The following is a 13,001-nucleotide window of genomic DNA, read 5'->3' as shown; positions in this document are numbered from 1 at the left end:
CCCTCCCCCCTCACCCACACACCCCCCCCCCTGGGTCCCGCCCCCCCCCGTGCCCCCCCACCCACCCCCCCCCCCCCCTCCGGGGGGGGGGATTCTCCGCGTACATAACAGGTTCTTTTTCTCTTGCTACTTTTAAGATTCTCTTTTTATGTTTAACTTTTGACATTTTAATTATAAAGTGTCTTGGTGTGGCTGTCTTGGGCTTCATCTTATTTGGAGCTCTCTAAGCTTCCTGGATCTGGATGTTTTTTTCTGTCCCCAAGTTAGGGAGGTTTTCAACCATTATTTCTTCAAATAAGTTTTCTGTCCCTTTCTTTCTCGTTTCCTTCTGGGACCCCTATTATGTGAATATTGTTCCACTTGATGTTGTCTCATAGGTCTCTTAAGCTATCTTCATTTTTTTAAATTCTTTTTTCTTATTGTGGCCCTGTTTGAGTGACTTCTACTCCCATGTATTCCAGGTCACTGATTTTTTTCTCCTATTTCATTTAGTCTGCTATTGAGTCCCTCTAGTATACTTTTCCTTTCAATTATTGTATTCTTCAGCTCTATGACTTCTGTCTGGTGATTGATCATATTTTCTATCTCTCTGTTGAAGTTCTCTGTGTTCATCCATTCTTCTAAGACCGGTGAAAATCTTTATAACCATTACTTTGAGCTCTTTATTAAGTAAATTACTTTTCTCCCTTTCATTAGTTTTTTTTCCCCCTGAGGTTTTATCTTCTTTCATTTGGAACATATTCCTCTGTTTCCTCATTTTGTTGGACTCTGTGCTTGTCCTATGTATTAAGCAAAACACCATTTTCTCCCAGTCTTGAAAAAGTGGTCATAGCAAAATAAGGAGTGTGTCTCAGTATGCTGTCTGCAGTCCCCTGGAAGCCTAGAAGTGCAAGCCCCCTGGCCACCAGAGCCAGGTGTTCAAGGAGCATCCCCTTTATGGACTGCAGGCACTTACTGGGTTTGGTGGGCTACAGGGCAGCATGCGACTGTGGCAAGCCCACCCAACAAGTTTGGTGAGGCAGGGCCATGGGGCACAATGGTCCAGGGCATGCAGCACTAGCAAGGTAGAAGGAAAGTGCAGATATGGCAGCTTCAAGTGCCATATCTTGTATCTTGAAGGTACATCCTTGTACCTTCAACAGACACTCTAAAATTAGCCAGTAAACTCCTTCACACATGGTCTAGGCATTTTTCAACCTGCTGCTTTTGCCATGGGTTTCCGGGCAACTGGGTCTGTACCTGAGCCCTTTAAGAGCAGTCTGTTTTCCTCTCCATCCTTTTGGGTCTCCTGGACATAAGCCCTGTTGGTTTTCAAAGCCAGATGTTTTGGGAGCTTGTCTCTCTGGTGCAGGTCCCTAAGGGTTACATTTGCCAGATATGGGGTTTGAACCCCTCCCTCCTGAGGGATGCACTTGGTTTTTGTGAAATCCCACCTGTTTGTGGGTTGCCATCCCAGGGGTGGGGTTTTTGGTGAGACCAGGTCTCTGTCTCACCTACTCATCTCATTTTGGCCTTTTAATCCTCTGTTGTGAAGGAGCTATTCAGCTTGTTTTCAGGTCTTTTTCAAATGATTTTTCTATATGTAGCTACACATTTGGTGTGTCCATGGGAGGAGGAGAACTCATGGTTTTCCTACACTGCCATCTTAAACCACCTCTCCCAATGCTTGATATATAAACTCAGCACAATCGTTTCCAAAATTCCAGCAGGCTTTATTTCTTTTCCTATACATTTGTAGGCTGATTCTAAAATTCATATGAAAATGCAAAGGACCCAGAATATCCAAAACCACTTTGGAAAGGAGGAATGAAGTTGGAGAACTCACATAATCTGATTTCAAGACTTATCATAAAGCTAGAGTAATCAAAACAATATGGAATTGGCATAAGGATAAACATCAGTGAGTTGAGAATCTAGAAGATCTAGAAGTACACCCATATATATAACTGATTTTCAATAAACATGCCAAAGTAGGTCAATGGAAAAGATATTCTTCTAGTGAAATGGTACTGGAATGACTGGATATCCATGTGCAAAACAAAACTTAAGTCAAATTGAATAATTGCCCTAAAAGTAACACCTAAAACTATACAAAACCTCTAGAAGAAAACAGATGCAAACCTTTGCAACTTTGGGTTAGGCAAAGATTTCTTAGATATGATACCAAAAGCATAATCCAGAAAAGAAAAAAATGATAAATTGAATTTCATCAAATTAAAAAGTTCTACTCTACACCTAAATTCTTCTACACTCCTTATTTTTAGCCCCTGTTGGATTCATAATAATAATTTGGATAACACATCAGTTTTGTCCCCTGTTCCCATACTTTCTTAGCCCTGGAAACCATAGTTGGCCATATTTAATAGGTTAGTTTTCTGAAAAACACAGATATGGCCTGGAGGCATCAGAAGATGACATTTATTTAGCCTTTGTAATTCCGTCAGCTCAGAAAGAGCTGGTTTGAGGACTAACAATATTGGGGTGAAAAGTCAGATGTACCACTGATGGATGGATGGACAGACAGATGGGAGGAGAGAGGAGGAAAGAAAGGAGGGCAGAAGAAAGAAAGACAGAGACAGATTTATTACTTGGAAGAAAATGGGGAGTCCTGTTTAACATCACTCTTCCTTGCTTTCCTAGGCTTTCTTGAGTGGGACAGCAGGAATGGGATTCTAGCCAGCACCTGGGAACTGGACGTAACTCTGAGCTGTGCCAGAGGAATGCAAGTGAAAGTTTTCAACCATGTGTGTTTCAGGAAAAAGAAAAGTTATCAAGGACCTGTGTTCTAGAGAGCAACATGTTGGCTCCATGATTTTGTATGGCAGGTAAGAAGGGGAGAAAGATGGCTCCTGCTTTCCAAAGCTCCATTAGCAGACTCATCCTTCTTGATTAAGCTGTAGAACCATGACCAGTATGGACAGTCAGATCTGGGGGTGCTTTATTATGTTAGTAATTATACTCTTCATCTTAACCATCACAGAGATGCATGTACCTGCTAGAAAATGTTTCCATGGCTGATCTATTTCTTCCTGGATCTATCACTTTCTTGACTAACCTAATCTACAAGAATTATTTATGTGGTGCCAGCGGTGCTGGGGCTTCTGTTTTCACATTTCCCAAGCTGGCAAGGCAGATAACCAGGTAAGCTGCAGCACCCAGAACTCTCATTTGGCCGGAATCATACTGGCCAGGTCACTGTGTTCCCAGCTGCAATAGGTTGGCAGCTGAAGCGAGCATAATCACTAGGTGACATTATTAAGCACTTGTCATCTGCCAGGTACTGGGAGACACTTACTTAGATTATGACATTTCATCGTCACAATGGCCCAATGAGATAGGTACAAAGTTAATCAGTGGTAGAGCCAGGATTCAAATCCAGGCCTATTTGATTCCAAAGCTGATGTCTTTTCAAATACACACAAGGCTGCATGATTAATTTATTTAAAGACAGCTTTGAACAGCCCTGTGCTGCAGCTGTTAGCTACAGGTTAAACCTCAAAGTATGTCCAGATGATGTGTTATTCACCCTTTGTTATTGAAAGTCTTTTTCAAGTGTCCTAGGCTACTTTCCTGCCCTATTAATGAATGTGCTTTCTGGAACAGATTTGACTTTTTTGTTATGACCAAACATCTCATACTATCCTGGATGGAGAATATTGGAGGAAAAGGCAATTAGGCTACAAATGAACTGATTCTTGGGCACATTCTACTAAAAGCCATTTTTAGGAATGCATTCTGACATCAGTTTGTGTTTTTGTCATTTGTCTTTTTCTACAGAGGAGCAATTGCAGAGAGAGACAGAAACCAAGACAGAGAGAGGTATCAATCAGCTTAATGCCTTGTGATTTTAGACTTAGTCTAAGTCACAAGCCTTTGTGATATTACACTTAGTCTTATTGCTAAACTAAGGCACTACTGACATCATCATCACATAAAACTACAGTGATTATTTGACAAGTTGATACTTGACCATCTGATTGTTATGTTCATATAGCACACAACATTTTGAAGTCAATGTGCGCACACACACACACACACTTTAATATACAGATGCAAAACGGGGTTTTAGGAATAGTCACAGACTACGGTCTTAAAAAATGCATGGCTCTCTAGGGGCGCCTGGGTGGCTGGGTCGGTTGAGCGTCCGACTTCGGCTCAGGCCGTGATCTCACGGTCCGTGGGTTCGAGCCCCGCGTCGGGCTCTGTGCTGACAGCTCAGAGCCTGGAGCCTGTTTCAGATTCTGTGTCTCCCTCTCTCTCTGCCCCTCCCCTGTTCATGCTCTGTCTCTCTCTGTCTCAAAAATATATAAACGTTAAAAAAATACACGGCTCTCAATGAGAGGAAATGACATAATCATGAGCTCACAGTGTGCAGGATTTGGACTCCAGGGATGGACGTATAAACTGCTGAATCTGAACATGTAACAGGACCATGCTGAGTCCATACAGACCAAGCAAGACCTCACCTCTTCTTTCTAATGCAGCAAAGTTTTTCATTTGGCTCCTGCCAACCAAAACCAAAGGAATGTTGGTGTGTTTAGTTTATTTATGAAGCTATTATGCTCCTATCTAGCTCTCCTATCTGCTCTCATCTAGCGACTGCTGAATAAACAGGTCTGCTCATTATGGGACAGTTTTGGCAAAGACCAGTTGGAGTCAGTCTTTCTGTGGCATCTGCTACTGGGGTAGGGCTCCGGGAAGATTTGTAAAGTGAGCAAAGTTGACTTGGTCCTCCTATTCCTTTCTGTACTCCTTTTTCTCCATTTTAACATCCCTCCATCGTTGGCTTACTTTTTTTTTTTTGAAGTTTATTTATTTATTTTGAGAGAGACAGAGACAGTGCAAGCAGGGAAAGGGCAAAGAGAGAAAGAAAGAGAATCCCAAGCAGGCTCTGCGCTGTCAGCAGGGAGTCTGATCATGGAGTCCAATGCGGGGCTTGAACTCCCGGGCTGTGAAATCACCACCTGAGCTGAAACCAAGAGTCGGACACTTAACCAACTCGGTGACCCAGGCGCTCCCTTGGCTTAACTCATTTAAGCTAACATTTACGGTACTTAATTCAACATTTATGGTATCATTTGCCAAGCTCTGTGCTTGGGTTCTCTGCCCTGGTATGAATATTAAAGGTAATATTCATGGCCTCCACTAGTATTTGAAAATTGAACTTGGTCCTTGCCATTCCACAGCCTGAGCCTACGTGGCAAACATTTCAGGCTGAGAGGGTGATTAACTTCCATCATTGTCTGCAACTGCCTGCGATCTAATTTTTAAATTGATGCCTCTGAATGTTACACACACACACACACACACACACACACACACCCTAACCTTGGTTGGCTGATTTGAGGGAGAATAGCTGTAGTGATCTACAAGTTCACTTTATTGTTTCCTTGATGAAGTGGTGTTAAAGGCTCGAGATCATTCAATAATAATGTTGAGAATGGGTGACATCCAAACACAACCAGAATGATGTTAGTTTAGAGAAAAAGGAAAATGTTTGAAAAGTGCATGCTATTTCTTCTTATCATCAGTACTGCTACATTTTTTAAAAAAGTGTAATGATTCTAATTTTCCCCCAAAGTCCCCATGTTCACAGTGGCTGAGCCCGCCCACACAGGTTTCATGGTACATGAAGGGCAGAGAACTCTGCTGGACATCCTGAGACCAGGCTCCAAGGCTCCTTTGGTGTGATTAGCTGAAGTCCCTGGCTATCTGGGAGAAGAACTGTAACACACTTTGTAGTAGAAAGAGCACGGGACAAATATTAGAAGACCGGGATTCCAGGCTTACCTCTGCTACTAACTAGATACATGTCTCTAAGAAAGCGGCTGAACCCTTCTTGAGTCTTAGTGTCCTTATCTGTTCAGGAAAAGAGTCAGTCTCCTTAAAACATGTTCTGATGCAAAATGAAAATTCGTAACGTCTCCTTGCCGCTGCCCTGTATGCTCAGCCTTGACCGTTTAAGTACTTGCTAGGAACAACCCTAGCAAGTCAATCCTAGCTAGGTCAACACATGGGTTAACTCTGGCATGATGGGTTCAACAGAAAAACAGATTCACTTTACCAAAGGGAACCAAATGTGAGGTTAAATGTAGCCTGGCTCGTCATGGGTCAACCTCTGCAAAACCTACGCTTCCTGACGTCAGAAGTACGGCTCTGCACTGATTTTTCTTCTGCCTTGTCAACTTGGCTCACGATTGGCATAGAAGAAACTGCATGCTTCTCCCTGAAAGTCACTGCCAGGGTAGTCTGGCTCTGCTGCTCAGATATATCCCATTCCATCTGTTCCTCTCTGAAACAGGGGGCTGGCTACCCAGCTTCAGATCCAGGGAATGAAACAGAGCAAGCAGAACTGGCACAACTTTCAAGCTGTAGGTTTCTTAAGCTACTCTGCGTGCTTCACTGCATCTGAGTTGGTCTCAAATGGACTGAAGTCCCCCAAAAAGGGCAGAAATGGCCCTTTGGTTTTAGCTTTGACCTAATTCACAGCTCCAACTTATTCTTATCAGCGTGAGGGGATTCTGTCCACTTTAGTGACTACTATGCATTTTGCTCGTCTTTTTTTTTTAATTAAAAAAATTTTTGTAATGTTTTATTTATTTTTGAGAGACAGAGTATGAGTTGGGCGGGGGCAGAGAGAGAGGGAGATAGAATCCACAAAGCAGACTTCAGGCTCTGAGCCATCAGCACAGAGCCCGACGAGGGGCTCGAACCCGTGAACCACGAGATCATGACCTGAGCCGACGTCGGACGCCCAACCGACTGAGCCACCCAGGCGCCCCTGCATTTTGCTCTTCTGACCTAGGCTTGCTACCTAAGGAGTAAGTGGAGAAAATGAAAGGGTTCAGAAGCCTTCATTGATATCCTCACGTGACGTCTTTCCCACTTCAACCCTGGCACTGGTTGGGGGTGACTGTGCTCCAACAGCACCTTGTGACTGCTTTGCTGTAAATACCATCTTGCCATCCTGTCTCCCCTCTCCTCTCTCTACAAGGAGACTGTGAGTTCCTTGAAAGTACACATTGTGTCTCGTATTTGACCACAGAGGCCCCAGGGTTTAGCACAATGGCACAAAGTAAATGCTTGATGTTTTTCCATTATTGTGTTAAAGCAGGCTTTTGACAAAACTGCCCACGTGGAGACCCTATGGAAGCACACAATATCCTCTCCAATTTCCTTATGTATAAAATGGAAATAATAATAATACTGCCTATCTCGTAAGCTGTTTGCGGGTAGGAATTAATGAGACAAAATTGCTAAATGCTTGGTACAGAGGTTGGCTCAGAGAGCACTCACTCGACACATATTAGCTACTAGTTTTTGTAGCCACAAATTTCGTTTCTTCCAAAAAACAGGGGACCTAGATTCTTTTCAGAGAAGAGAAAGACATTCCTTCTGCCTTACAGCCTGTTTTTGGCCTCAAACTAGCATAGAAACTTAAACACGGCTCCAGAGTTCACTCCCATTAGGGCAAGTGACATGAGAAAGTCAGCAGAACAGCCCCCTGGATGGCCGCTGTTGTGACAGCGCACCGTGGAAAAGCCCTGAGGTGCAGAAATCGACCTACCCACACCTCACTCCGCCACACGCTCCCCAACCAAGGAAACGCATGGGAAGTTAGCCTCTCTGAACTACAACCCATGTGCCTAACAGTGATAGACACTGTTGTAGACAGTATGGAAAGTGGCCCCGATAGTCTCACCATATTGAGACTGCTCGGGTTAACAAAACATATCCTGAGGAGAAGATGTGCAGAGGAAAAAAATTTAAAAACCTCCTGAAAGCTTATGGGATATAACGAAGAGAAAGGGACTCGGCACACACACCGAGGAGGATACTGGATACTGGATATCTTTTTTTCGTTGTAATGAATAATCAACAAAAGTAATCAAGAATTAAAAGGAACTATCTCAATCTGTGAGTCACGTACAAAGCAAATAAAAGGCACCTAGCTTAAGATGTGCAAAGAGGGAGGGCCTCATCGTGGCAGAAGCTTGGGATGTGTCCAAATACAGAAAGCGTGATATAGGATCACATTGTCTACTTAAGAATGTATTTATGCGGACCTCCTACGGTTCACAAGCTGGGCATAGTATTAGGTATGCATTCTCTATGTCATCTTAACTCAGTTCGACCCATGCTCCTTTCGTGGCTCATACTGAGATTCTTCACTCAAAAGGTAAGAGACTAGGCTCCTGCAAAGCCAAAAGGAACAAAACGGTGCCCCTTTCAAAGTGCAACAGCCATCACAAGCATCCATTACAATACGTCAGGGTCTAATAAATGCAGCTTGGGCCCTGCAGTTGTCAGTGTGACAGGTGCGTGCAAGGTGCGCGGACGGGGCCCGCCATTTCTGCAAGCACGGCGCTAAAAGCGATTCTCCAATGCCATATCTGTTCACTGAGAGTGCACGCTGACGATGAATTGGGACTAATTTGGAAACATTCATCTGCTTGGGACTGTGTGCACCAATTCCCTTCCTTCATAATTTATACAGCATTTTGATTGTGCTGTTTGGCGATAAATAACTGAAACGAGTTATAAGTGCTCGGAGATTTAGCCTTCGACACTGCTTTTTATATTCTCCAAGATAGCCCACATTCAACTTTCTATGCAAACCTGAAATGGTATTCAGGAGGAGAAGAAAGGGGGAAAAAGGCAGCCAGCAGATCTTTCACTTGGGGAATTGAATATAATATCATATTCAAAGTGCAGCATTTATGGTCCAACACTGAATACATAAAATATATGACCATTACAAATTCACCTTTCATGGCGAAGCCATGCTCTTGTGCTGACATATCTTATTGCTAGATTACAGCTTTTAGCACGATGAAGGCATCTTTCATCTTCTCCGAGATGCAGCCTGGGTACTCCTTCTGGGCTCTATTTCTGTCTGGCACAATGCCCTATACCACTGAGAGGCGTAGCCTACAGAGAACCCAAGTCATTCACCAAAGGGCCGCACCACTCCCAAGGGGAAGCACCTAACGGGAGGTATGTCATCATCATGGGATCACATTGTTTCAGACTGCCATGCTCTGCTGAATCCAATTGGCTGAACCAGCCAATGTTGTTTTCTGGAATTAACCCAAAGAGGTCAGTCTAATATCACAAATATTCAGCCAATACAAGTTTCGGCAATGCCACAAAGACAGTTTCATGTAGGACATGGTACATGCTGGTTACTAGGAACAGAATATACACGCCATAAAAATCAGTGATATGGTTACAATGCCAATGTATTTAAACTAGGACATTCATGGAATGGCTTTCCAGATTTTTCTACCTCAACCCTAAACCTTAACGTATGGATCAAAGACAGATTTTCATGGATTTTGCAACTCATAAAATGATTAATCAGGGCTGTTGCTGCTTCTTTCTTCAATTTATGAAACACATAGTCCAAATCTTGCAGTGCTTGAAGTCCTTGGCCTTCACACTCAGCCTGACTTTCCCCACCCTCTCCTCCCGCTTCTTTATAGTCCTCCATATACCCAATACTCTTGACACATTCTTTACTCATTTAAATTCCCCAGTGACCAGCCCAGTGTGAGGCACATGGAAGGCATTCCACAAATCTTTGTTGAATGAATATGAATGAACGACACAATGAGGACAGCGCAAGGCTTTGTGATAGTTTTGTTAGATGCACAGGGACACTTTTCACTTACTTCCCACTCTTAGATGCGTTCCGGGCCTTTGTGGATGATGGAGAGTTGGCGCCTGGATTAGTGTTTGGAGAACCCCGTCTATCCTTACTATACCCACAGAAAGAATAGAAAAATATATACAACAGTGACCGCAGAGACAAAAAGCAATTAGTCATTTCATTTAAACACTTTCAAGTATTCTCTCTCTCTCTCTCTCTCTCTCTCCTGTCAAAATAAAGCATGATCTTATCCAGTGGTGCCCTTCAAAGGTAAAGAGAGTGGAGCCCACTGGTCAAGTTCAAAGAAAGCTATCCTTTTGGCATTCAAAGCTTGAGCTGGTGGATTCCATTAATGATAGCACCATAGCCCAGGCCCCAAGGGAGGCTCCAGTAAAAAAATGTGGAAAAATAACTAGTCTTTAACATAAAATCCTTTATTTCCAGTCTCTGGAGTGTCTGTATTACAAGTTCAGTTCTGAAGCTGCTGACTTTTTGTGAAGTATGTGGATGCCAAATGACTTTTAAAAGTCTTTGGGAGATACTATCAGATGAATTAATAATTTTCACTCATAATGTTAACATGGGAAGGCCGTGAATTCAGATATTCTTTCAGGAGAAGCACCACCTGCTTCATGAGTAATTGAATTTAAATCTCCACCTTCAATAACTCCACAGCTTATGTCAAACCTTGGAAACAATTACGAAATAAATCACTAGGAAGGTCTGCTTAATCTCATCAGGTTAATAAACGCAGACAAATTAATCACTTGAAGGTAAACAAAAAGGAATAATTGATTGGAGTCTTCTTGATTACTTTATTCTATTTTCTTTATCAAACTATTTTTACCATTATCTTCAATTCAGCTGTTCTGCCTTGAAATTATTACTTTACTTCGTCTTCAGATTTCCATGGAAACCAATTCAAAGCCTCTTCTCTCCACTTGATGATGTGCGGAATTATTTATCCTGATTTCATCAGAAAGATTTTTTTTTTGTTAGTCAGATCTACGTCAGCATAACCTTTTATGAGAAGTGAAGGTAAAAAAGAAAAACGCATATCTCGGCGTTCAAGGAGGATAATCGAGCCTTCCAAAGGCACAGAAAATTGTCTCAGAGGATGTCAAAGACCTTTCCAGATGCTTCTGAATCTTTTAAGTACCTCAAGGACCTACAAGTACTTATATGTGGGGTAGGGTAAGGGGTCAGAAAAGATATTCTGCCCTACACCCATCAGCTTTAAATGGCTACATGGATGTGACTGGACCTAGAGTTAATCACAGGTTCCGGGTGACTGCAAAGGTCACGTATGTGGGCACAGACAAGGGCTAATCAGACAACAAAAGCCCCAACAGGTAGGATTCAGTGTCCAGTAGGTCCAAAAAACAGTTCTTGGGAGTGTGAGACATCAAGGTGAGCTCCTCTCCTCCTGCTGGAGGGGGCAGACATTCTAGAGAGGGTGAGCACACATTCTATCCTGGAGGAGGTTTCCTTGTGCTGCTCACGGGCTCACCGGAATGTGGCTACGTTCTGAGTGGGGTCTGCCGACTCTGCCGTGCCCTTGAGTATCTATAATGATGTCCTGGCAAAGAACTCCTTAGCTGTACCTGGGACCATACCGGCTACCTTCCTCATCCAGAGGCAAGCTCAGAAACTAAGAGAGAATACCAAATAATTGGGCAAATTCAGAAGAACTCAAAACTGTCTCTTCCAGCAGGTCGGCACGGTCTGTTACAAAGAATGTATGTAACAGGCTACGTGTTGTGAAATTCAAGCAGGGCTCAGTTTTCCTCACTTCTACATCCTGGTCACTGGCCGCCAGCCTTCCTCCTCCTAGCCCCTCACTGAAACAGGAGCCAGTGGGAAATTTCACTGGCAGCATCCCGGAACAAGGGATTTTTTGATCTTGCAAGCTAAGGGGCTCAGACTAGGTGGTCATTTAACACTCCGAGTCATCAAGTTCAGGCATCCACGATCCTTTCAATACAAGAGCGCCCATTCTCACTGCTAAATTCCCATGTTTGTGCCTTGGGCATGAAAGTCCTTTATAATCTCCGTGACAAGTGACCCCGTTGAAGCTCGATGCAAGGCACCGACAGGACTTCAGGAAAAGCTGGTGGCTGGCACGGACAGCCTTCTTATTGTTAACTGCCGCTCTAGATGGGAGTGGTCTTGGAGCAGTACCCCTTGAAGAGATAGGAATAAGGACCCCTCTGACCTACTGCCACGTCCTGTAAGTGAAGATCCAAAGGGAATAAAGCCAAAAACTTACTCAGAGAAAAATCACACACGGAAGGTATGGCACCAAGACTCGGGGGTAAAAGTCACCAAATAACTCAAAATGTGTGTTCCGGGCAATGAGCAGATCCATTCACAGTGGTAAAGTGTATCTGAAAGTGCGGTAGGGACTAAGCAGAATTTGTGGCAGGCTTGGATCTCAGGAGTTTATTCTGTTAGATATACTAAGGACTGTTGTATAGAAAGGCTTGGTGGACGTTGAGGGAAAAGAGTCATCGGTCTGCCCCCAAATTCCAGGCTCAGTACCCAAGTCTGGACAAGATGCTGTAACTCTGAAACCTTGAGACTGAAGGATCCGGAGTTTTCCAGAAGTGCCCCATGAGAGAGAAAGAGAAAATCCTGCAGCTGCAGACTGGGAGCCTCGGAGATCTGGAAAAACACAGGTCAAGGACCCCAAGATTAAGATGCTGCAAAGAACGCCGGCCACTGGAACATCCAGCAATCCCAGGGACTTACAGGAACAAACCCTCTCCGCTTTTAGGATGCACAGATGATAATTTGAGGCATGTGAGATGGAGGAGGGCTGCAAGGAATCAGAGCTAGTTTCCAGCCCGCAGATCTGAAACAGACCTACTCCTGTTGTCATTATTTTATCTCTAGACCACTTGTCAGACCTCTTCACTTTGCTCTCCTCTTTGAGTTGAAATCTTAAAGGCTGTGGCCTGAAATCCCTGAGAGTATGAGTCCAGGCTCCTTCCACTCCTTCTGAGGAGCTATCCTCTTCTGAGAAGATCCCTTCCTCCCTCCCTCATACCCAGCGCTATCAAAGGCCTATGAAAACTATTCCAGGTGAGCTCCTGATAGGAAAAGTTAATGAGAGCCAGCACTCCTTCTGTCTGCCTGGCCAGCTGTCGGTCTCCGTCTATCAAGCAAGCCATTTTCCACAGGCTCCACAAATGTCTCCAACACCAGAAATGTGAAAAAAAAAATCTGCAGTATTATGCACATTGTATTCAGGTGGGAAAACTATGACTAACCCAACTCTCCAGCATTTTCAAAGTGTTTCTGATTGAATAATTTGATGCTGAAATGGCATCCAGTGTACTTAACCCAA

The 13,001-nt window shown here is 43.6% G+C and overlaps 1 protein-coding gene across 2 annotated transcripts in view; it reads right to left on the bottom strand.

Moving 5' to 3' along the window:
- HS6ST2 (heparan sulfate 6-O-sulfotransferase 2) overlaps nucleotides 1–13,001 on the bottom strand; it is a 295,195-nt gene that overhangs the window by 35,778 nt on the left and 246,416 nt on the right. Inside the window, exon 5 of one of the 2 annotated variants that reach the window (XM_040468159.1) lies at nucleotides 9,675–9,761. The exons of the other annotated variant lie outside the window; for it this stretch is intronic. Within the exon in view, the coding sequence (XP_040324093.1) occupies nucleotides 9,675–9,761 (87 nt within the window). The remainder of the gene's footprint in view (nucleotides 1–9,674; nucleotides 9,762–13,001) is intronic. 2 annotated transcript variants of the gene reach the window in all.

The sequence above is a fragment of the Herpailurus yagouaroundi genome, unplaced genomic scaffold, assembly GCF_014898765.1.
Source record: "Herpailurus yagouaroundi ecotype Mexico unplaced genomic scaffold, PumYag 67681, whole genome shotgun sequence".
In the NCBI taxonomy this organism is placed as follows: domain Eukaryota; kingdom Metazoa; phylum Chordata; class Mammalia; order Carnivora; family Felidae; genus Herpailurus; species Herpailurus yagouaroundi.
Note: the sequence above shows the minus strand (reverse complement) of the source record. Positions and strands in the feature narration are given on the sequence as shown.